This window comes from Carcharodon carcharias, chromosome 12 (genome assembly GCF_017639515.1).
Source record: "Carcharodon carcharias isolate sCarCar2 chromosome 12, sCarCar2.pri, whole genome shotgun sequence".
Classification (NCBI taxonomy): domain Eukaryota; kingdom Metazoa; phylum Chordata; class Chondrichthyes; order Lamniformes; family Lamnidae; genus Carcharodon; species Carcharodon carcharias.
Window position 1 is genome coordinate 73,710,033 of NC_054478.1, and position 23,147 is coordinate 73,733,179.

Consider the following 23,147-nt stretch of genomic DNA (forward strand, 5'->3'; position numbering starts at 1 on the left):
AGCTAGAGTTTGATGAACCACCAGTCTGTCCAATGAATTGCAGATGATAATCTTGAGCTAATTACCAGGGAAGGATAGTTGTGGTGGTTGCTCCCACATCTAAAGATCCCCAAGTATATTTTACAATGGGAGGAGCATGCAAGCAGCCAAACTGGATGTCAACCAGTGCTCAGAGTTGACCTCCAATCTCCATTTTCTGGGGTTGTCTGGATTGGGGCCTGAACTCAACCCTTCAACCTCAGGGGCAGGAATAACGATCACTGAGTTTGTGATCACTGACCAAGTATCCCACTGGATGTCAACCCAGTCTTTAGAAACTATAACAAAAACAAAAATAGCTGGAAAAACTCAGCAGGTCTGACAGCATCTGTGGAGAGGAAGACAGAGTTACCGTTTCGAGTCCATATGACTCTTCATCAGAACTAAAGAGAAATAGAAATGAGGTGAAACATAAGCTGTTTAAGAGGGGTGGAACAGGTGGAGCTGGATAGAGGGCCAATGATAGGTGGAGGCAAAGGAGAGATTGCCAAATATGTCATAGAAAAAAGGACAAAAGGGTATTGACGGTGGTGATATTAGCTAAAGGATGTACTAATGGTGACATTAAGGGTAGAAAGCAGGATGAGCAAATGACAGATGGCCCTGGTGGGGGTGGGGTGGGGGGGTAAGGGATTGAAATAGGCTAAGAGATGGAGATAAAACAATAGATCGAAATAATTATAAAAATAATAATAGAAATAGGTGGGAAAAGAAAAATGTATTTAAAAAATGTAATAATTATTAGAAAAAAGGTGATCAGAAAGGGGGTGGGATGGAGGAGAGAGTTCATGATCTGAAGTTGTTGAACTCAACGTTAAATCCGGAAGGCTGTAAAGCGCCTAGTTGTGAGATGAGGTGCTGTTCCTCCAGTTTGCGTTGAGCTTCGCTGGAACATTGCAGCAGGCATAGGACGGACATGTGGGCATGAGAGCAGGGTGGTGTTGAAATAGCAGGCGACAGGGAGGTCTGGATCATGCTTGCAGACAGACCGAAGGTGTTCCACAAAGCTGTCAACTAGTCCGCGTTTGGTGGAGGAAACCGCACTGGGAGCAGCGAATGCAGTAGACTAAATTGAGGGAAGTGCAAGTGAAATGCTGTTTTACTTCAAAGGAGCGTTTGGGCCCTTGGACAGTGAGAAGGGGGGAGGTAAGGGGGATATGCTAGTCTCCCTTTGCCAGGATTCTCACCATACATCTTCTGTCTCAGAGGCATGAATACTGCCACCAACTCTAAGGCTCACTCTAACAATAACCGAGTCAAAATAGCTGATTTTAAGGAGCACCTCAGATAATTTTAAATTATTATTGCTTATTTTTTTAAAAAATGAATTGACTTTTTACAGTCTCAGTTTATTGCTGCACATTGTTAGGTGAACAATCACGAACATTTTAGCATTGACTTAACAGCATGCTTTTTTCTTTAAGTAAACCAGAAAATTCTAAGCGATTTTAAGTCAAGAGCTGAAAGATATTGGCAAAACTATCACTACTGTATCTTGATCTTGGTAAGTCTTTTTACATAATTCCTGAACGCTCAGTAATGAGTGCCGATCCATTCACAGATTATATTGCCTACTTTGTCTTAAATATGTGGATGAAAAATGAAAAAGTGTTAATATCAGTACTTATTCAATGATCTTAGAAGAAAAGTAACTTCTTCTCAGCACGCAATATTTCCTCTCACTGATAAAATCCACTAGAAATCGGATAATTCACATCACAATGTAATGGTAAAACTATGGCTTCTGTAAGAATGATAAAGACAGTATGTACTCCAAAGGCATCAAAATCCTAACATTCATCCAAGCCAGTTGTAAACATTTTGCACCATCTAGTAAATTGGCATTTTTATCTATTACTGCTACAGCCATAACAGGAATACCAAACAAAGAAAAATGTGCCATCCTACAAGATTAAGAATGATATCTGTTCAAATATTTTGTCTTCTGTCAGTATTCCCAGTCCTCCATGCTAATTTGCGGAATGTGTTGATCGCGGCAATGTAGGGCTATAGCCTGGACATTAAAAGCAAAATGTAACTTCCACTGCTGCAGCATTTATTGCTCATCAGTTCTGAACTGGGCCAAAGAAGTCAACATTTCATGTGAATCATCTAAGTTTAGTATTTAAACAATTTCTGGGTCTTGTACTCAATGTTTGGTTATTTGCTTCTATTTGAAAATGTTAGCAGTCTTTTAAGTAAATAAAGCTAAAGATTGTATATGTTATACTATTACACCCAAAATAAATTAAAAAAAAATCTCTGTCATGGAAATATTTATAGGGGAGCCTGGCAGTGCAGAATATTCGTATTCTCTAGGGTGTTCCTGGTTTTAATGTGCTTAATGCTATTTACTATCAAAATTGTCATTTCTTGTTTCACAGTCTTTAAAGAGAATGTGTGTGGTTGCTTTTGTACAGCATCAATAACTTGAATGATGCAATGATATTAGCATTTATAGACTTTTCTTTACTTCAGCATGTGTCAATTGTTTATCCATTTGAAACGCAATTTAGAGATATTGGGGAAGATTTTTCAACTTGTGGTCTGGGCGTAAAATAAAAATCAGGCAGTTCCTGTAAGAACATAAGAACATAAGAAATAGGAACAGGAGTAGACCATTCGGCCCCTCAAGCCTGCTCCACCATTCAATAAGATCATGCTGATCCTCTTGCTGTTTTGATTTCGATTTCCGCATTCCTACCTAACCCCAATAACCTTTTATTCCTATGCCTAACAAGAATCTATCTACACAAAAGCAAAAAACTGTGGATGCTGGAAATCCAAAACAAAAATACAAATACCTGGAAAAACTCAGCAGGTCTGGCAGCATCTGCGAAAGGAACACAGTTAACGTATCGAGTCCGTATGACTCTTCAACAGAACGAAGGAAAAATAGAAGAGAAATTCTGTTGAAGAATCATGCGGACTCGAAACGTTAACTGTGCTCCTCTCCGCAGATGCTGCCAGACCTGCTGAGTTTTCCAGGTATTTGTATTTTTGTTAAGAATCTATCTCTGCTTTAAAAATACTCAATGACCCCACCTCAACTGCGGCAGTGAATTCCAATGTTGCACAATCCTCAGAGAAAAAGCTTCTCTTCATCTCTGTCTTAAAAGGGAGACCCCTAATTTTAGAACATTGCCCCTAGTTCTGGACTCATCCACAAGAGGAATCATTTCGCTGTCCACCTTGTCAAGGCTGTTCAGGATCTTGTATACTTCAATCAAATCACCCCTCACTCTTCTAAACTCCAGTGGAAACAAGCCCAGTCTGTCCAACCTTTCTTCATAAGACAACCCACTCATCCCAGGTATCAATCTCATAAACCTCCTTTGAACCACCTCCAACACATTTATATCCTTCCTTAAATAAAGAGACCAAAATCGTACATAGTATTCAAGGTGCGGTCTCACCAATGCCCTGTATAACTGAAGCATAACATCCTTATTTTTATGTTCAATCTCTCTTGTAATAAAGGATAGCATTCCATTAGCCTTCTTAATTACTTGCTGTACCTGCAGACTAACTTTTTGTGACTCATGTACTAGAATACTTAGATCCCGCTGCACCTCATGTTCACCATTTAAGAAATATTCTGCTTTTTTGTTCTTCCTGCCAAAGTGAACAACTTCACATTTTCCCACAATAAACTCTATTTGCCAGATCTTTGCCCACTCACTCAAACTATCTATATCCATCTGCAATCTCCTCATGTCCTCTTCACAACATACTTCCCTACCTTTGTTTCATCTGCAAATTTAGCTACCATGTCTTCACTTGCCTCATCTAAGTTATTGATGTAAATCATAAGAAGTTGAGGTTCCAGTACAGACTGTGGGACTCCACTCATCACATCCTGCCAATCAGGAAAAGACTAATTTATGCATACTCTCAAGTTTCTGCATCCAGCCAATCTTCTATCCATGCTAATATGTTACCCCCTACACCATGTGCTTTTATTTTCTGTAATAATTTTTCATGTGGCACCTTATCAAGTGCCTTCTGGAAATCCAAGAACAGTACATCTACGGGCTCCCCTTTATCCACTGTGCATGCTACTCCTTCAAAAAAATCCAATAAGTTGGTTAAACATGATTTTCCTTTCATAAAACCATGCTGACTCTTCCCTACTGCCTTGAGCTCTTCTAAGTGCCCAGCTATAAACTCCATAATGATAGATTCTAATAACTTCCCCATGACAGACGTCAAGCTAACTGGTCTATAAAGATTCCTGTTTTCCGCCTCCCTCCCTTCTTGTATAGAGGGGTTATATTTGCTACTTTCCAATCTGATGGAACCTTTCTCGAACCTAGCGAATTTTGGAAAATTAACACCGGTGCATCAACTACTTCATTAGCCACCTCTTTTAAGACCCTAGGATGTAGTCTATTGGGACCAGAGATTTGCAAGCCCGCAGCTCCATCAATTTGCTTAATACCGTTTCCCTAGTGATTTCAATTTCACCAAATTCCTTTCTCCCATTCACCTCCTGATTTGCAGTTATTACTGGAATGTTTTTTGTATCTTCTATAGTGAACACAAGCAAAATATTTATTCATTTCTTCTGCCATTTCCTTATTATCTACTATTAACTCTCCACTGCCACTCTGGAGGGCCAACAATCATTTTATTTACTCTTTTCCTTTTTAAATACCTGTCAAAACTCTTGCTGTCCATCTTTACATTTCTAGCTAGCTTCCTCTCATACTCTAACCTTTTAGTCATTCTCTGCCATTTTTTATATTCTATCCAATCATCTGTCCTGCCACTTACCTTTGCCGAGTTGTATGCTTTTTCATTAAGTTTGATGCTTTCCTTAACATCTTTAGTTAATCACAGTTAACTGTAATGGGTGGCAATCTGTAACACTATTTTAATGCCCGGGCAGCAGGTTGAAAATCGACTCTATTGCTTTAACAATTAGTAACTACAATGTGTTAAATAAGCAAGAGAATCATGACATACTACCCTAGCGAGGAAGACAGAAAAATTGATTCCTATTAGCTGAATGCTTGGGTGCACAGTGTTTTCGAATCTTATCAGAACTGTAAAACAGGTACAAGATAAGACCACCACTGGTTCCTAGCAGCTGCCACTTAAATTACATCATGAATTAAACTACTGAAAATAACAGTTGTAAGGAGATTTTCAAAGTGTAAATCACTAAGAACAAAAACTGATCAGCAAACGGGTTATTAAAAACCCAAGCAGTTTAGCTGGCTGAGTGATTGCACAGTAAAAGCTCAGGGGGCCTGTGACATCTAGGGCTGGAAGCCCCACCAGGAAAGATGGGCTCTGCAGGAGAATGTGAGGTCGCGTCAAGAAGAAGAGGGAATACCGCCACAGAATGGCTTGCAGCTACAACTGTGCCCTCTGGCACCCACGGCTCAAGGGGATTAAAGGAGGCCTCAATGCCCCCCTCACCCCCATCCACCCCAGCCTGCAGCAGGGAAGCCGCCTCCAGGCAAAAGCCAAGCTTTGGTCTCGGGGGAGCCTTGTCCACTGTCAGAAAGATTGTGGTGGTGTCACTAATCTAACCATAGTAGGCACCTAATTGAACTTAGTTAGCTACCCACGGCTGCCGGGCAGGTACCTGATGCTAGTCAGACCCCAACCAGATTGCTTGGAGATGGAATCACGTGGGGAGCTGCCCCGACATGATAGCCCAGTAATGCCTCCAAACCCCGTCTCCGCGGTTCTGGGAAAACTCAGCATAGTGATTGTTCAAAACTTTGGTACATGGAGTTCAAAATGGGGGAAGTGTGACATCCTCCACTTTGAGTCTGAAAAAGGCAAATCAGAAACAAGGTGAATAAGAACTATGGAGAACTAAAGTGATTTAGGTGCCCATGTACACAAATTGCTAAAAGTTAATGCATGGGTTCCAAAAGGAATCAAAAATGCTAATGCAATAATTGGCCTTTAAGTCAAATGGATCAGAATTCTACAGTGAGGAAGCAATGCTTCAGCTGTACAGAGCCTAAGCCTGACAGCATCTGAATTATTACATTCAGTTTTGGGCACCTAACATCAAGAAAGATAAAAAACAAAATACTGCGGATGCTGGAAATCTGAAATGAAAACAGAAAATGCGAAATCCTCAGCAGCTCAGGCAGCATCTGTGGAAAGAGAAACAGAGTTAACATTTCAGCTGAACAACCTTGCTTCAGAACTCTGAAGTTCTGAAGAAAGGTCCTTGATCAGGAAAGATATATTGGCCTTGGAAGGGGTACAGCGTAGATCCAGCAGAATAACACCAAGACTTATCAGGATGCAGTATGCGTAAAGGCTGTTTGTATTCCTACGAGTTTAGAAGGTTACGTGGTGATCTAATCAAGGTGTTTAAAATGGTAAAGAGATTTGACAGGGTAACTAGAAAGAAACTATTTCTTCATGTGGGAAAATTAGAACAAAAGGCACAATCTTAAAATCAGAGCTGGACCACTTAGGAATGAAATCATGAAATAAACTTTGCACAAAGTGTAATGGAAACATGGAACTCTTGTCACTAATAAGTCGGCGGATGCTGAGTAAATTTAAATTTTCATGGCTAAGATCGATAGGTTTTTGTTAGGTAGGGGTATCAAGGGATGTGAAGGAAAGATAGGTAAGTTAAGTAAATGTACCCACTCAACTTTGAACTAAATGAATGATGGAACAGGCTTAAGGGCTGAAAGACCCATGGCTGTTCCAATGTGATTAACACCATGAATCTCATTACTACTCTTTTGACTGTCCAGGAGGCAAGGATTATTTGAGATTCTTGGCATAAAGAAGTGCTGCCCCAGTGACTATATTTATGGTATTTTTTTTTAGCTTTTCTATTATGAACATACCAACAAGGAGCAGGAGTAGGCCATTCAGCCCCTCGAGCCTGCTCCGCCATTTAATAAGATCATGGCTGATTTGATAGTAACCTGGGGCAACAATTTCCCCCCATCGGGAGAGGGATGTGCAGGAACAGGCGCAGACAGGGGCGCGCCACCATTTTACGTGGGTGGGCCAATTAAGGCCCACCCTGCATGACATCCATTTGGAAGCACTGTGCGCTCCCTGTGCAGGCGGGGGGAGAGATTCCCTGAGCCAGGAGTGCACTCTTTTGCACATGCCTCAGGGAGATTGCTGGAAGTTTCAAAAATTTTTAGAAGTGTGAAAAAAAAATTCCTGAAATGTCCCCTCATGTGACACTGTCAGATGAGCTGGGACATGTCAATTTCTTTTAGTTCAACATTTTTAGACATTTTAAATCACTCATGATACCTCATCCCACTTGTGGATAAGATTTCATGCTTTTTCAGAAACCCATCTGGGCTCCCAGCCTGCCCACCAACCTTAAGTTTGGACGGGCTGGTCCATCGATTACCTCAATTACTTTATTAATGACCTTAAGTGGCCGTTAACAGGTCAGCGGGCGCGCAGCTGACTTGGCTCTGTGCCCACAGACCTGAAAATGTAAGTGACACGGGGTGACGTCGGGGCGCCCGCCCAATGTCACCTGCATCATTTTACACGTTGGTGAGTGGGCCCCACTGCCCCCCCCCACCCCACCGCCGCTCGGAAGATGCAGCCCCTGAAATCTGCATCAATAAATGTACATTTCACTTAAAACCATAAACAATCTGATGTCTTTGTTTTGCCAACCTCTTAGCTAAACACTAAAAAAAAACAATTGACTAAGGGATATGAAGACGCCAAATAACCAAATTTTGGAAGACACTACAACAACAGTGACTTACATTTATATAGCACTTGAACATAACTACAAAATTATCCAGTAGTTGAGATATTCATTACGAGCATGTTTTTCACAGATGCAGAATTAAATTTGAGCTCTGTATATTGGATATATAACAAGGTCAATTCACATTTCTTAAAAACTTTTTCCTGATGTCACTGTCAGAAGGAAAACAAAGAGGATAAAGTAATGTGAATCACACCAGCAACTCTATGCCATAGGAAAGCAACAAATATAATTGAACATCCTGCATTGAACATACTGTACATATGGGCCGGGCGCAGGGAGGTGGGATTAGAAAGGGCACCTGGGTGTCCTCGGGCTGGCATGGACAAGATGGGCCGAATGTCATCCTTCTGTGCTGTAACTTTTCTATGGTTCTATATAGAGGAGCCTATAGTGGAGGGAGGGGGAGGAGGCCTATCCCAATTCCCACTCGAATCCTTTCTAAGGCCCTGAAATAAACCTGGAGCACGTTCCTTTGAAGAGCAGGGTATGGTAGCCTTGTCCACATTTTCATAACTCTTTCAGTGTCAGGCCATAGCAGCCACCAGAAAGCAGCATTCTAAACCAAGTAAAGACATTCAGCTGGTTTTTGTAACCCCAAAAAAGATCAGCAGTGCCAATCAGCAGCTTAGCTAAAACTTGCCAAAACTCACATACAAACAGAAACAAAAATCAAATGCCAAAGGTATCCTTTAAATCTAGGCCTTCTGATCCATGATCCAATAATTCAATGCAGGGGCTACAGATATGCTGCATTAAAAGTCTCCAATTAAACAACAGTCTCTGCCTATTGTATCAATCAATTTTCTTTTCCAATGCATCAAGCATGATCATAATAGATAATTCCCTAAATGACTCAATGAATTTAAGTCACTTATCTATAAATTTCCGAAAGTTTCCATCTTTAATTCTCAATCTGTGCAGTTAACTAATCCCCGTTAAGGTAATGGAAGGCCATACACAATTAGCCTCAGCCTAAACAAGAGAGGAAAAATGGGCCTGTTCCTAAATGTTGACCAACCACCATTGCTGGAAGTGTTCTTGTATGGATATTGTGTAGGTTATTGGTTTCTCTCGTCATTGATTAACTAACATTCACCATCATGATTCATAAATTAATAAATAGTCACTACGATACTATACCAAAGGAAACTGTAGAACATCAGCAAGAAGTTAATATCTTCAGGGAGGAAGGAACAAAAGTACGGGATTGGCACAAAAAAAATTCACAAAAAGTTAAGAATGATTCCACACTTGATGGATTCTGATATCATAGTTGAAAGGTAGTAACTGATTCAGTGGCACATACGGTAGAGGGATTACATATTATGCAAACAGTCACTTATGTGTGGATCACAGCTGTCTTGGATCTACAGTACAATGGTGATAATCAGTTGCTAAGTCAGCTCAGACCACTGTTCGACACAGGCAAATCCAGCTAATTATTGCTATTTAGAACCTGCTGCAGTCAGATGGCCACTGTAACTGCTTGGCTCCAGGTCAATGCCAAGCTTTTTGTCATCTATTTGTCCAACTAAGTGTGACATCTGGGGCAGAACTTTCCTTGCGGGGTCAGGGACTGACATTGGGGCCATTCCGGTTCTTGATTTCACCCTGGGGCGCGGGGGAGGGGGGCTGTGAAGATGTCATAGTCCCCTATATTCACAGGGGCAGACTGTTAATTAGCTGGAGAGTGGCCTCTCAGCAGCTGCAGGTACTGGAATGGAGCGGCTCTCAGGGAGTGCTGGCCCAATTTTAACAGGCTGTAGCTGCTGTTTAAGTTCAAGGATGCCAGCACCAGGGTCCCAGAAGAAAGGCAGAGGGCTAGCACCCAGAGCAAGGGTTCTCAGAGCTTCGCAGACACTGACCTACACACAGTGAGGGAGAGGAGGAAGGTCCTTTTCCTGGCGAAGGAGAAGGCCACCCTCCCAAGTCAAGCAGACATGGATAGAGGTAGCCAAAACTGTGAGCAGACAAAAAGTGTTGTCAGGAGGAACTGAGTACAGTGCCAGAAAAGGTTCAACGACCTTGTTCTCTCTAGCAAGACCAGACCTTCATGATAGGCCTCTGGATATTTAACTTCCAGCAGACAAAGTGGCTGAGGAGCCTGAGGGTGCAAGCTGCTCCTGAATACGGAGTAGTGTACGCCAGGATACTTACTGACCTCTTGGCAAGGCTCAGGGGCATAGCGCTATCGAGGACCTGCCGTTGCTAATACATGCAGCATCCTATAGCAATGAGCCAATGGCACTGGCCAGTAGCCCCTTACTTATCTCTCTATTGTCCTTGTAGGATAAAAGGGCACATAATGCCGTTGAAAGGGCAGACAATAGGAGGGGTTCTCTCCAACCATCTGGAGCACCAGCAAAGAGTCACCACCGAGGAGGATGGGGGTGCCACCCCTCACAGGGAGTCATCATCATCAACCTCCTTGGCCCCTCTGACTGAAGGACCATCTGTACAGCAATGTCCAGTGACAGAGGCTGCCTCGACATTGATGCCAGTGCAGCAGCCTCTGGAGTTGCCTTCACATACACCTCCACAACAAGGATGGCCTCCACGTGCATCTCAGCCACAAGAAGAGACAAGCAAACAGGCTGCCCCCACCTCCCCCAAGGCCACAAGGGGAGCATTACATAAATGTGGCAAAGAATGGAGGTCATTGCATCAGGCAGAGCACTGAGTGGGTCAGTGGAGTTTGCCTGAAGTCTCTTTTTCTATTTTCCAACACTATGTAAAACTGACACATGATGCCAGAACATTCTTCCATTCTTTAACAGAAAGACAGGAGAAGAGGGATGAAGAGGTGAAGGGGAGCAAGGATCCTTGAACGGGGACAGTGAAACCTCTGGACAGATGTGCACCATTCGTTAGTGGTAGGAATGGACCAATTCCAGGCTGGGTCTTCAGTGGAAGTGTTCTCACAGGCAGCTCCACAGTAAGTTCCAGACCATGCTGTTCCCCTGGGTTAGAAGGGCTCAGATGAAATGCGCCTGGTCAGATAATCCCTGACATTTTTGATTTCCTGACAAGACCTGCAGGTCCTGTGCAGCAGGGTAACCTCCATGTTCTGCATCTTCCCCTTCCTCCTCCTTCTCTATGTCCTGATCCTCCTCTTCTTTTGATGAGCTGCGTTGAGATAGTGCTTCATCCTCTTCAAGGTCCAGACCTCTCTAGAGAGCAATGTTATGGAGAGTGTGGCAGACCACCGCAATGAGTGAGACCCTTGCAGAAGTGTACTGCATGGTGCCACCAGGCAGGTCCAGGTACCAGAACCCCAATTTCAACAGTCCAGCAGTCTGCTCAATGGTGGTCCTGATGAGCAGCTGGTTCCAGTTATAGCAGCTGTGTACCTCTGTCTCGGGTTCTTGTGAAGGGGTCAGTAGTCATCCCTTCAAGGCATAACTCTTGTCCCCTAAAATCATCCACATGGTTTGTGGGGAGGAACGAAGAGCTGTGGCAGCCTGGACTGGCGGAGGATGAAACAGTTATGGCAGCTTCCCAGAAAGTGAGCACACAGATGTTGGAAACTGTAGTTATGGTCAAAGGCCATAAGGGATTGGAAGCCTTTCCTCTTGATGAATCTCAAATGGACGGTCACTTGGCACCTTGATGGCCACACGGGTGCAATCAATTATGCCCTGCACCTGGGGAATCCATCGATGGAGGCGAAACCCACTGCCCTCTGAGGACCCATGTGTTTGCAATTGTATGTATTGTCCAGGTCTGGCAAATAGGATATCAGTGGCCTGTGAGATGCAGTGGTGTGCAGCTGATCCTTGAAAGAATCCAGAGATAAAGAAGTTCAAGGTTACAGTGACTCTGATGGCTACAGGAAGGGTGTGGCGAGCAGTGTTGTGAGGTTTGAGGTCTTCCCCAACCAAGGCCCAAATCTGCGACTATCTATCTGCCTAGAGGGTCATAGTCTCGGTCATCTCAAGGTAACTTCATCCTCACTGGTAGTTGTTTTGATGAGAGTATGGCCTCTGTGCCTTCCTGCCCCTCATCCCTCTCCTCTGCCATTCTCATGCGCAGGACTCTGCCCTTCCTGCAAAGAATGTTGCTCTTCATCACCACTGGATTCGAAATCTGAGAGTTGTGCTCCCATTGCAAACTGCTGCCTTCCTTCTACTCAGGTGGCCTTCCACCTGTGTCTGGAAGCTTTACCCTCTCCTCTTCTCTTCTGCCCCTGCAATGTCAGAAGGGTGACAACCACCTGCACTCCTCAAGCATAAACTCAAAATTCTCCCACAATCAATGCCATCACAATAGCATCTGCCTGTCAATTGCTGAATGCCCCTCTCTTCTGTTTCATGGAGCCCATCTCATTTCTTGGAGCGAGCATGACTAGCTCCCCACTGCATTGCTGCCCCCATACACCTGGTCTGCCCTCGACCCAAGTTGCAACCCAGGCAGCCCCACCTTCTGGCTCGCGACAAGCTCTCAATGAGTTCCTTAATCATCTTAATTGGACTTATTCCAGGGCCAGCCCTCCCCCCATCCTGATGAAACTCACCAGCAGTGGAAACAGCAACGGGAAACTAGCACACCATCTGTTCTACTATTTTCAGTGCCTGCCCTCCTCTGTTCCTTTCTCCGGCAGGACATTAAAAACTCAGTCCCTGGCGTACGACAAGTGCAAAATAAATCTTTTGGTCTCTGTAGCAATGTATTTTCTCCTTGGCCATTCAGCACCTGTATATATTATCCCCACCTCCATAATGTACACTACGATGGTCATTAAGATAACTGCAGCCCTGATGACTGGGGCTGCGAAGGTGCTTCCTATCTCTATGAGATTTTGTTTCTTTCTTTCTCTGATTTTTTTTTTGAATATAACACATTTTGTCTCCAAATTCAAAATTCCAGTCAATCTAAATTCTCATTCATATTAGGTAAAACTGCTATAATACTTTCCAACCCATATTCTTTCCTAGAATAATGCTATTTAATCCCAAATACCCACAATTTATATTATTTTCCTGGCTATATCTCAGACCATCAATGCTGACGCTATCATCCATGTCTTTGTCAAGTTATTCCAATGCATTCCCTAACTGGCTTCTCATTCTCCACAAACCTCGGCAACTTATGAAACAACAAGTCCCATTCGTCATCGTCCCTGATGGCTTGCTTTGCCTTTGCTACCCCAACACTTCAAATTTAAAATGCTCATCCTCATAGTTAAATCCGTTCATGGCCTTGCCCTTCCCTATTTCTCCCACCCTATGTTCCTCTAACTCTGGCCTCTTGTGCACTCACCCCCAATTCCACTATGAAGGCTGAGTATTTCCAATTCTATGCTATTGCAGATTCTTTTGCAAATACAAGTTGTTGGGGGGGGGGGGTGGGGGGGCAGGCACGGGGTGCAGTGCAAGCAAACATGGGGAACAACAAACAGAAACACCAGCGGAAGTAACTGAGTTAATGCTTTAGGAAGGTATAGCAATTTGAGGATTTGCAATGAGATGTTGATAATGGCTGTAATTTTAATTAGGTGGAGTAAATGAGGGGGTCTTGTGGCACAGTAGGTAGTGTCCCTGCATCTGAGCTAGAAGCTTGGGTTCAAGGCCCACTCCAGGACTTGATGGTCATGCATTCGTAACATGGCCAAATAGGTTGAGTTAAATAATACTTTTGGTTGGTGGTGGTGGTGGTGGGGTGGGGGTGGGGGGGCACGCAGACAAAGCGGGGAACGGTAGGCCCACCGAAAACCATGTCACATGGTCGATGACAACATGCCCCGCAGCCATTGAGTGCTGTGGGGCGCACCAACATGGGCCGAGTGGAACTTCTACCCCTCATTGTGGAGGAAGTCCCAACATCAGTCCCAGCAGCACTAGGAAGGCTTCAGTGTCCACTGCTGGGGCAGCAGAAGTGGAAGATGATGGATCCCTGGAGCAGATAAGTCCAGGGTCTTGGGCCGGGAGGGTTGGGTAGGATAGGTTAGGGAGGCGGGTGGGGGAGGGGGTGCGTTCAAGGGACGGAGTGGGTAGGTAGGAAGGAAGGGGGGAGATTGTTCAACCTAAGGGTCGATCCCGCCATCAGCAAAGGGCAGCCCCTGAAGAACAACCCTCCCACACTTCCTTCCCACCCTTCAAGCACTTGAGGTGAAAAAAAAATTGGGCTCACCGCTCCCGCCCTGCTTCCCATGCCAAACGTTTTATGGCGTGGGCAGCATATTATCGGGATCATTTGGTTCGATAACAGGGCTAATTGACACTTAATTGTTCATTTAAATATGGCAGGCGGGCTGCCGATTTCAGCACCAGCCCATTCCCGGTCTTCCATTCCCCCCCGCTTATTATGGGGGAGAGCTCAGTTGTGGGCAGGAAAGTGGTGAGATGGGCACCCACCCTATTTTATGTGCCCCACCACCCCCCCTATTTTACGAGCCTCCCAACAGGAAACACGCCGGTCTGGGACATGTAAAATTCAGCCCATTGGGTATCAACTTATAAATCCTTCCGACATACATCAATGGCAGGTGGTAAGAGCAGGAGAGATTCCTGGTCAGCCATGTGATGGAAAGAAAGTTGGAGCCTCTATTGGACAGAGGAACTCAAGAAAATTACAATCACTAGGGAAGTGGTATTAAGTAAACAAGAAATTGTTGGGGCTGCAGGCTGACAAATCTCCAGGTCTGGATGGGCTTCACCATAAGGTGAAGCGGCTAATGAGACAGTTAATGCATTGGTTTTAAATTCCCAAAATTCCCAAGGTCCGGGGAGGCTTCCTCTGGTTTAGAAAATAGCAAAAGTAACTCCTTTATTCAAAAAGGGAGGGAGAAAGAAAGCAGGAAACTACAGGCCAGTTAGCCTAACATCTGTCATAGGGAAAATATTAGAAGCTATTATTAAAGGTGTTATAGTAGAGCACTTAGAAAAATTCAAGGCAATCAGGCAGAGTCAACATGGTTTTGTGAAAGGGAAATCACGTTTAACCAATTTATTGGAGTTCTTTGAAGGAGTCACATGTGCTGTGGATAAAGGGGAACTGGTGGATGTAGTGTACTTCGATTTCCAGAAGGCATTTGATAAAGTGCCACATCAAAGCTTATTGCAGAAACTAGAAGCTCATGGTGTAGGGGGCAACATATCATCATGGATAGAAGATTGATTGGCTAACAGGAAGCAGAGAGTTGGCATAAATGGATCTTTTTCTAGGTGGCAAGATGTGACGAGTGGTGTGCCACAGGATTCAGTGCTGGGGCCTCAACTTTTTACAATTTATATAAACTTGGATGAAGGGACGGAAGGAACAGTGGCTAAATTTGCTGACAACACAAAGATAGGTAGGAAAGTAAATTGTGAAGAAGACGTAAGGAGGCTAGAAAGTGACAAAGATAGTTTTAAGTGAGTGGCAAAGATCTGGCAAATGGAGGTACAGCAGGTAATTAGGAAAGCTAACAGAATGTTATCATTTATTGAGGGGAATTGATTACAAAAGTAGGGAGGTTATGCTTCAGTTGTACAGGGCGTTGGTGAAACCACATCTGGAGTACTGTGAACAGTAATAGCCTCCTTTAAAGAAAGGTGTAAATGCATTAGAAGCAGTTCAGAGAAGGTTTACTAGACTAATACCAGGAATGGGCGGGATGTCTTATGAGGAATGGCTGGACAGATTAGGCTTGTATCCACTGGAATTTAGAAGAGTAAGGTGACTTAATTGAAACCTTTAAGATCCCGAGGGATCTTGACAGGGTGGTTGTGGAGAGGGTGTTTTCTCTTGTGGGAGGATCTAGAACTTGGGGTCACTGTTTAAAAATAATGGGCCGCTCATTTAAGACAGAGATGAGGAGAAATGTTTTCTCTCAGAGGATTAAGTCTTTGGAACTCTCGTTCTTAAAAGGCAGTGGAGGCAGAGTCTTTGAATATTTTTAAGGCAGGTTAACAAGGGGGTGAAAGGTTATTGGAGGTAGGCAATTCAGATCAGTCATGATCTTATTGAATGGCGGAGCAGGCTTGAGGGGCCAAGAGGCCTACTCCTGCTCCTAATTCGTACAGCTCCGGACTAAAGAGTGCATGCTGCCACAGTAACTTGCACTCCTTGGGTGGGGCTGGTTGGCTCAGTTGGCTGAACAGTCATTGTGGATCAGATTCGTGCCAACAGCACAGGGTTCAATCCCCATTCTGGCTGGGGTGGATTCTCTACATTTACTTCTTTACCCTACCCATGATGGAGAACATGGCCCTGTCGGTAGGACCTGCCTTCAGGCAAAGAACTGAAGAAGTTGACTAAATGAGATCTCTTTCATTCAAATGTTTACTACACAATGGATATTCTTGGGGAAGTGGGTTTTCCTGATAATGGGCAATAGAGCTTTTGGGAAAAAAGGGGAGAACGTCATTTTTGAAGAATCATCTGTTCTTGAACACCTTCTAAATTGGATTGTCACCGACTGCTCTCAGCATTCCAACTTGCATCAGCAGACATATTCTTAAAGCCAATGTCTTATAAACATTTTACAGTAATGCTTGGATTGTTGATGGTGCTTCCAGGAATGGCTCTCTCCTCCATCCAAAAACATCACCAAACCAAATATCAACATTATTGGATAGATATAGAGATCCCTGTTATCACAAACAAATAGTCATGAATTATTTTGGTCAATTCAATAGCTTCAATGATGTGTTTTCCACTGTTTGCCATCATTAGAAGGTACCTCTTTAAACCTTACAGTGGAATGACTGTTTTACTTTTTGTGTTATTGTTATGTGGGTTTTCAAAAAGCGTAAAATGCATCAAAACTGCTAATTTATGTAACAGGAGCTCTGCAGTATGTCCATACTTGTTCTCTTAATTGCCAATGGCAACATTATTTCATCTACTAAACAATAAAGCAGAATGGATTGCAAATAAACCATTTAAGCCATATGAAGTACTTAAATCCATGGATGTCACAATAAACAAACATTACAAACCCAGATGCTTGACACTGAACATAAAACCAGTCACTGAGAACTGAGCGCCTCACTGTGTGGATTTTATGTTGGAGCAAGCAACTCTCAGTCCATTTCTCTACTCTTTCATTGTACCCTTTATTCAATAAGGAAGAGAGTTTTGAATTGGTTTTACCTGGTCACAAATGAGCTCCCACTTCTTCTCATTGTCATACTGTCTCAGCAATCTTGCTTTATCGGGAGGAAGGTTCATAGAATTCTGAAAAAATGAAAAAAAGGGTTATTATAATGATCCAGTTAAAAAAAACAGTAAATATAACTTTACAGGGTAGATTTTATTTTAACAGCTCAATCCATACCTGAGTGATTAATAAGGAATACTTACAATAAAAGTCATTAGTACAAAAAATTCAGATGTTCCCTCCACTGACCATGTGCCTTGGTATTAATCACAAATTGTACTTCAGTGCCATGAAGAATAGACATGGCAAGTTACAAGGCTGTAGCCTAATCTAATAGACAATTCTATGAGCATTGAGAGCAAAACTGACTAGGGAATCTAGGACATGGGGGCATAGTCTCAGGATAAATGGTGGCAGGTGTTTGTTGGGGGGGGGGGGGGGGGGGGGGGGGGGGGGGGGAGGCGGTAGTGGAGTGCGATCATTTAGGACAGAGATTAGGAGAAATTTCTTCACTCAAAGGTTTATGAATCTTTGGAATTCTCTGCCTCAGAGTCTTGTGGCTGTCCCTTTGTTGGAATGCTGGGAAACAGGTTTTTGGTCTTTCAGGGAATCAGGGGGAAAGCAGGAAAGTAGAGTTGAGACAGAAGCTCAGCCATGATCATTCTGAGTGGCAGTGCAGGCAGGCTTGAGGGCTACTCCTGCTCCTACTTTTTATGTTATTATGTTCTTAAGACAGGAATGATATATAAGCATCAATCTCAATATCAAGATTGGGTTGCAATCTTTAATACCTATTATGGAAGTGGTCATATAATACACAATAACATTAAGCTTGCTGTCATGGGATCAGCTGAATTTCTATCGCTAATTCTGTTCTGTTGTCTGTCCAGAGCTTTGTCGGTTTAATCACAGAATTGAAGAATGTAACAAATTTAGACATATAACATCTACAGAAACACACATGCCAACCATCAACACTTCACACCGACATTTCACCTGGCTGACCAAGATCAGCAAGGGATTGGTCTTCTGCAAAACAGGGGCCAGTATATTCTGCTTCAATGGACCAAGTTCATACCAGTAGTATTTATATGGAAATTGTGCCTCCCTCTTTCATCCATTAAAGTTATCAATTTAAAAGTAAGGGGGGGGGGTGCAGAGGGTTCACAATCTCCCATTGTGTGCGCCCGGCATGCTGGGAGGATTTTAATAGAAATCTGGACCTTGATTCTTGCAGTTTTGGCTGCACTGGTTTTGATTTAAGAATTATTTCTGAGGCTGAGAGTTTGCAGGGGACAAAGTTCTGGTCAATACCAGAGTTCAGGAGAGACCATGCAGAGAATCAGACAAAATGACATGGAATTTTACAAATGAGGTCACAGCCAAATAAATGTCAACAACGTATCCCAATAATTTCTGTACCACAGACAAGTTAGCACATCTAGTTCCAATATGACCCATCTGCTACTACAAAGGGGAGTATTTTAACCCCCAATTTTGGATGAGTTTGGATCAGGTGTGATGTGATGTTTAAAATCTGAATCCCAAAATCCATCCACCTCCAATCTGTCTATTTGTGGTTTTAATGGGGGTGGAACGGAGCAAGTAACCAACCCACTTTCAGGAGTCAGGTTAGCAATACCATTATAATAAACGTGCTTGCCTCACATTTCACCACGTTTTGAAATTTAACCTTTGCCAGCTGGGTTTCTATGTCTAGCTCCAGGAAATCCACCAGTTGAAGGATTACCTACTAGACCCAATGTACCTGCTTCACTAACCCTACCCTACAATCCAACAACATCCCACTGCCAACCACCACCCCCCCTCCCCCCCACCAGACCGTTCCAATCTCTTGTTGCCCCATTCTACTCCCCCAACCTTTCCAATCTGCTCCACTAGGCCACTGGGCTGCCTCTAATCTCCCCCAATCCCACCTCCAATCTGTCTCCAGCATCCAATCCAACTCCCACCCACGCCCCACCTCCTCGCTGTTGCTTCACTCTGTAGCTTGATCAGCCTTTGTTCTGAACTCCTTTCTGCCTTCTTAACACCCCCAGCCTCCCTCACCTCTCCTCACCCCATCCACCACCACCACCACCCCCCCACCCCACCCCCCCCCCACCAACCTACTGCCTCCCTGCCTCAGTGTTATCATGGCCAAAATCTCTATTTGATAAATCCTATCAGAGATTAACAAGGATCATCTCTATGGTACAGCTGTGTTCATATTTTGAATACCAAACATCAGCTGGCTGAAAATAATGGCATCTGGAGCCAGTTTTAACCATGCACCATTATTTTTCCAAAAAGGAATGGCAAGACTCCGAAGCCAGATCCAAATGAGTATCTTAAACATCCTAAGAAAATTATAATATTTTGTATTAGAATAAGCATAAAAACAAGGTTAAAATAATAAGGGGAAGGACTAGGATGAAGAGTTTCACGAGATGAATAGTAGATGAGGAGACTCGGTATCAACCTTATAACTGAGGTGTGCAACTTAGTCCACAATGATCAACAGAGCAAGTTAAGCATCCACATTCCACGAACAATACAATGGCCTGAATTTTAGGTATGGTGGGGAACACATCCCTGCTAACTCCGAGTGCCTCACAGCCACTTCACATGGCTGCAGGCGGGACTTTTGCCCTCCCACTCAGAAACCACACCTTAGAGAGCTGCTGGCCAATCTGATTAACCAGCAGCTCTCCAGTCCCTGCAGTGACAAGAACTGCAGCGGACTGCTGAGGAAATGCAGAAGGTGCCTGAAATTAGATCCGGGCAGCGGAGGCCCAGGTAAGTTTAAAGGTTGCAGGGCGGGAAGGGTAGGGAAGGCCTGGGAGGGTGGGGTGAGGATGGGTGGTGAAATGGGTGATACAGAGGCCACCAGACCTTAAAGGGAGAGGTGCCCAGCTTCAGAAGGGGGCTTTTGATGGAGGCACCAACCCCCCCCTCCCTTTCAGCTTGAGATTGAACTCTGTTGATTTTTGGGCTTCTCCCACACAACTTCAATCCTCCCGCCGGCCTAAAAACTGAGGCTTTGTGGGAAACAGCCCTTAAGTGGCAAATTATTGACTCACTGACAATTGGCAGATAAATGTGAGGTAATGCAATTTGAGATTTTTTAAAAATTGGAGTTTAAACCTATCAGACAGACCTTGACAGGTGGGGAGAAACAGAACTAAGAGTTCAAGTAATAATTGGGGGAAAGCATGGGAGTGCAGGTACATACAGCCATAAAACAAGGTCAGTGGCACAATGAGTCTAAAGAATAGGACAGAATATACAATTGCAAAGAAAAAATACAAATTTGTACAAGGCAATGGTTGCATTACAATCAAGAGTGTTTGCTGTTTTCAACCCCCTTTTCTAGGAAGGGCATTAAAAGCCACAAAGAACAAAAAACATACATTGACTATGATGCCAGGGATTTTATTGTTATTTGTTCGTGGAATGTGGGTGTAGCTGGCAAGGCCAGCATTTATTGCCCATGCCTAATTGTCCTTGAGAAAGTATTGGCGAGCCACCTTCTTGAACCGCTACTGTCCACCTGCTGTTGGTACCCCCACAGTGCAGTTTGGGAGGGAACTCCAGCATTTCAACCCAGCGGCAATGAAGGAACGGTGATGTAATTTCAAGTCAGAATGGTGTGTGGCTTGGAGGGAAATGTGCATGGTGGTGTTCCCATGCGTCGGCTGCCTTTGTCCTTCTAGATGGTAGAGGCTGTGAGGTTTGGAAGATGTAATCAAAGGAACCTTGGATGTGGCAGGGCTGCAGTGCTTTGATCTGATCCATTGGTGTGGATTTGCTTAGCTCTGTCTATCGCATGCTGCTTCCACTTTACCAGGCTGGCTTCTCATTTTTAGAAATATCTGGTTCTGGCCCTGGGTTGCTGTGCAACATTCCTCAATGAACCAGTATTGGTCCCCTGGCTTGATGGCAATAGTGGAGTGAGGGGTATGTCAGGTCATAAGATTAAAGATTGTGGTTGAATACAATTCTACTGCTGATGACCTACAGCACCTGGATGTTCAGTTTTGAGCAGCTAGATCAGTTCTGAATCTATTCCATTTAGCACGGTGGTAGTGGCACACAACATGATGGAGTGTATCGCCCAGTTGAAGATGGGAAACTGAAAAACTATATCGAGAAGGAAGTTGAAATACAGGGGACTCTTTCCACTAAAGCAGAGAAGGAAAAGAAGAGATTTAATTGATTAAAATTACAAAAGGTTTTGACAGTAAATAAGGAAAGACTTTTAGTTGCGGAGTCAGTGATCAGGATTAAAATCATAACGACTAAAGGAGAGAGATTAGGAGAAATTTACTCACACAGTTATTAGAGCATGGAACGTTTTGTCACAGGGAGCATTTCAGGCAGATACCAATGGAATGCTTTGCCAGGGTGTATTTCAGGCCAATGCATCTTTTATGGGAAGAGCAGATAAATATGTGAAGCTGGGCAGCATTAACCAATGTGTCTGCTCAGTTTTGCTCACTGCATCAGTTTGTAGTCCAAAGAATTTTCAGGTAGATTTCTTATTAAAAACGGACAACAAAGTCCTGGAACAGGCCATACAGTCACTGAGAGGTCCTATTGGTGCAGAGGAGAATTCTCCAAAACCTGAGAACATTCAAGGTCTTTACATAATAGAAGAGGTGATCCGAAAAATGCTGGCAATCATAAATTCTTGCCTTTCCAATTCTCTTCACTACAACCACAACCTGGTGTGTACACTCCTCCACCAACTGCATCTCTCATTCTGGTCTCTGCTCAATGCCTCTCATATCCACACAGCTGAAATCACAGAACTCCTGCGTGCTGTTATGGCTGGAATTATATTTTTATATGGACCAGGTTGAGAAAGCAAATCTTCCCTTCTTAGCAAATCTAATATTTCTGAGCAAACAGTTTCCAGGTCATGCTTCAGATTCAGAGCCGATTCAGTTGCTTTTTCTGATCAGTTCAGGTACATGGGGCAGAATTTTGCCATTGGCGAGCAGGGGGCGGGGCCCGCTTGCCAACATGTAAAATGATGTGGGATGACGTCAGGCGGAACCCCCGACATCATCCCACCCCATTTAAATTTTCAGGAAGGCGGGCCCGCAGCAAAATCAGCTGTGGGCCCGCCGACCTGTCAATGACCAACTGAGGCCATTGACAGGATCAATTAAACAATTAAAGGACCTGCCCGTCCAACCTTAAGGTTGGCGGACAGGCCAGGAGCCCCGGCGGGAACTAGAAAAAACACGAAAACTCATCCACCGGCGGGATGCAGTTTCAAGCAGGGTTTTAAACATTTGAATAAAGTTATTATGTAAATTATGAACATGTCCCATCTAATGTGACATTGTCACATGAGGGGGACATGTTAGGGAATTTTATTTTTCTATTTTTAATATTTTTAAAAGTGACAGCGATCTCCCTGAGGCAGCACTTAGCCTCAGCGAGATGTGCAGTCTTTCGTGCAGATGCGCAAAAGAGCGCACTCTTGCTTTTGGGGAATTCCCCCCCTCACACAGGAAGCGCATAGTGCTTCCCGCCAGGCGTCACACCAGGCAGGCCTTAATTGGCCCACCCACGTAAAATGGCGGCGGGGCCGGCTTCTCCGGTGGGGAACCTCTCCCCATCCGCTGGAGATTGGGTTGGGCCTGCCCGCCTGCCGGCAGGCAGAAAATTCTACCCATGAAATTATTTTAGAACTTCAGTTCACACCCACACAGCACTTTTACAGAGTTGTATTAGTAATAAAAATACCTGGCCCACGTATTTGAAATCAATACTGAAATTACTTTAGAACTTTGGAGCCAGTTCCTGGAAACAGCCAACTCAATACCAACTCATGCACCCCTACCCACCCCCCATGGCCATCATACCCTGAATGCCACCTCCATAGCCACTTACCCAGTATCCACCATGGGCAGACCTCAGGAACTTCTACCAATTTAATACAGCTTTCACTCCTGCACACTTAATAATGAAAAAAACTCTCATTCATAAAATCAATTCAAAGTTTTTAAATCTCAAGTGGTTAATCTCTTATAAAAGCAAACTTCTATTCGGTAGCCACATCATTCCAGCTTTAATAGCCTCTTTAAGCTGTCGATCAAACTATGAATTCAGAACTCCTGCTGTGATAACTGTAGCTTTTGAAATTTAGCCAAGCATTCATAATGACATAACAATAGCCCTTGGTTAAATGTCAACCAAGAGCACTACGAAACTGCACAACCAAATGCGACATTTTTTCTAATCTGTTATGCCTGCCAATCGAAG

The 23,147-nt window shown here is 43.8% G+C and overlaps 1 protein-coding gene across 5 annotated transcripts in view; it reads right to left on the bottom strand.

The window, feature by feature from the left end:
- fmnl2a (formin-like 2a) overlaps positions 1 to 23,147 on the bottom strand; it is a 269,355-nt gene that overhangs the window by 111,144 nt on the left and 135,064 nt on the right. For all 5 annotated transcript variants that reach the window (XR_005944561.1, XM_041200688.1, XM_041200691.1 and 2 more), the window contains exon 2: positions 16,862 to 16,945. Coding sequence is in view for 4 of the 5 variants with exons in the window: in XM_041200688.1 (XP_041056622.1) it covers positions 16,862 to 16,945 (84 nt within the window). In the remaining variant the exon portion in view is untranslated. The remainder of the gene's footprint in view (positions 1 to 16,861; positions 16,946 to 23,147) is intronic.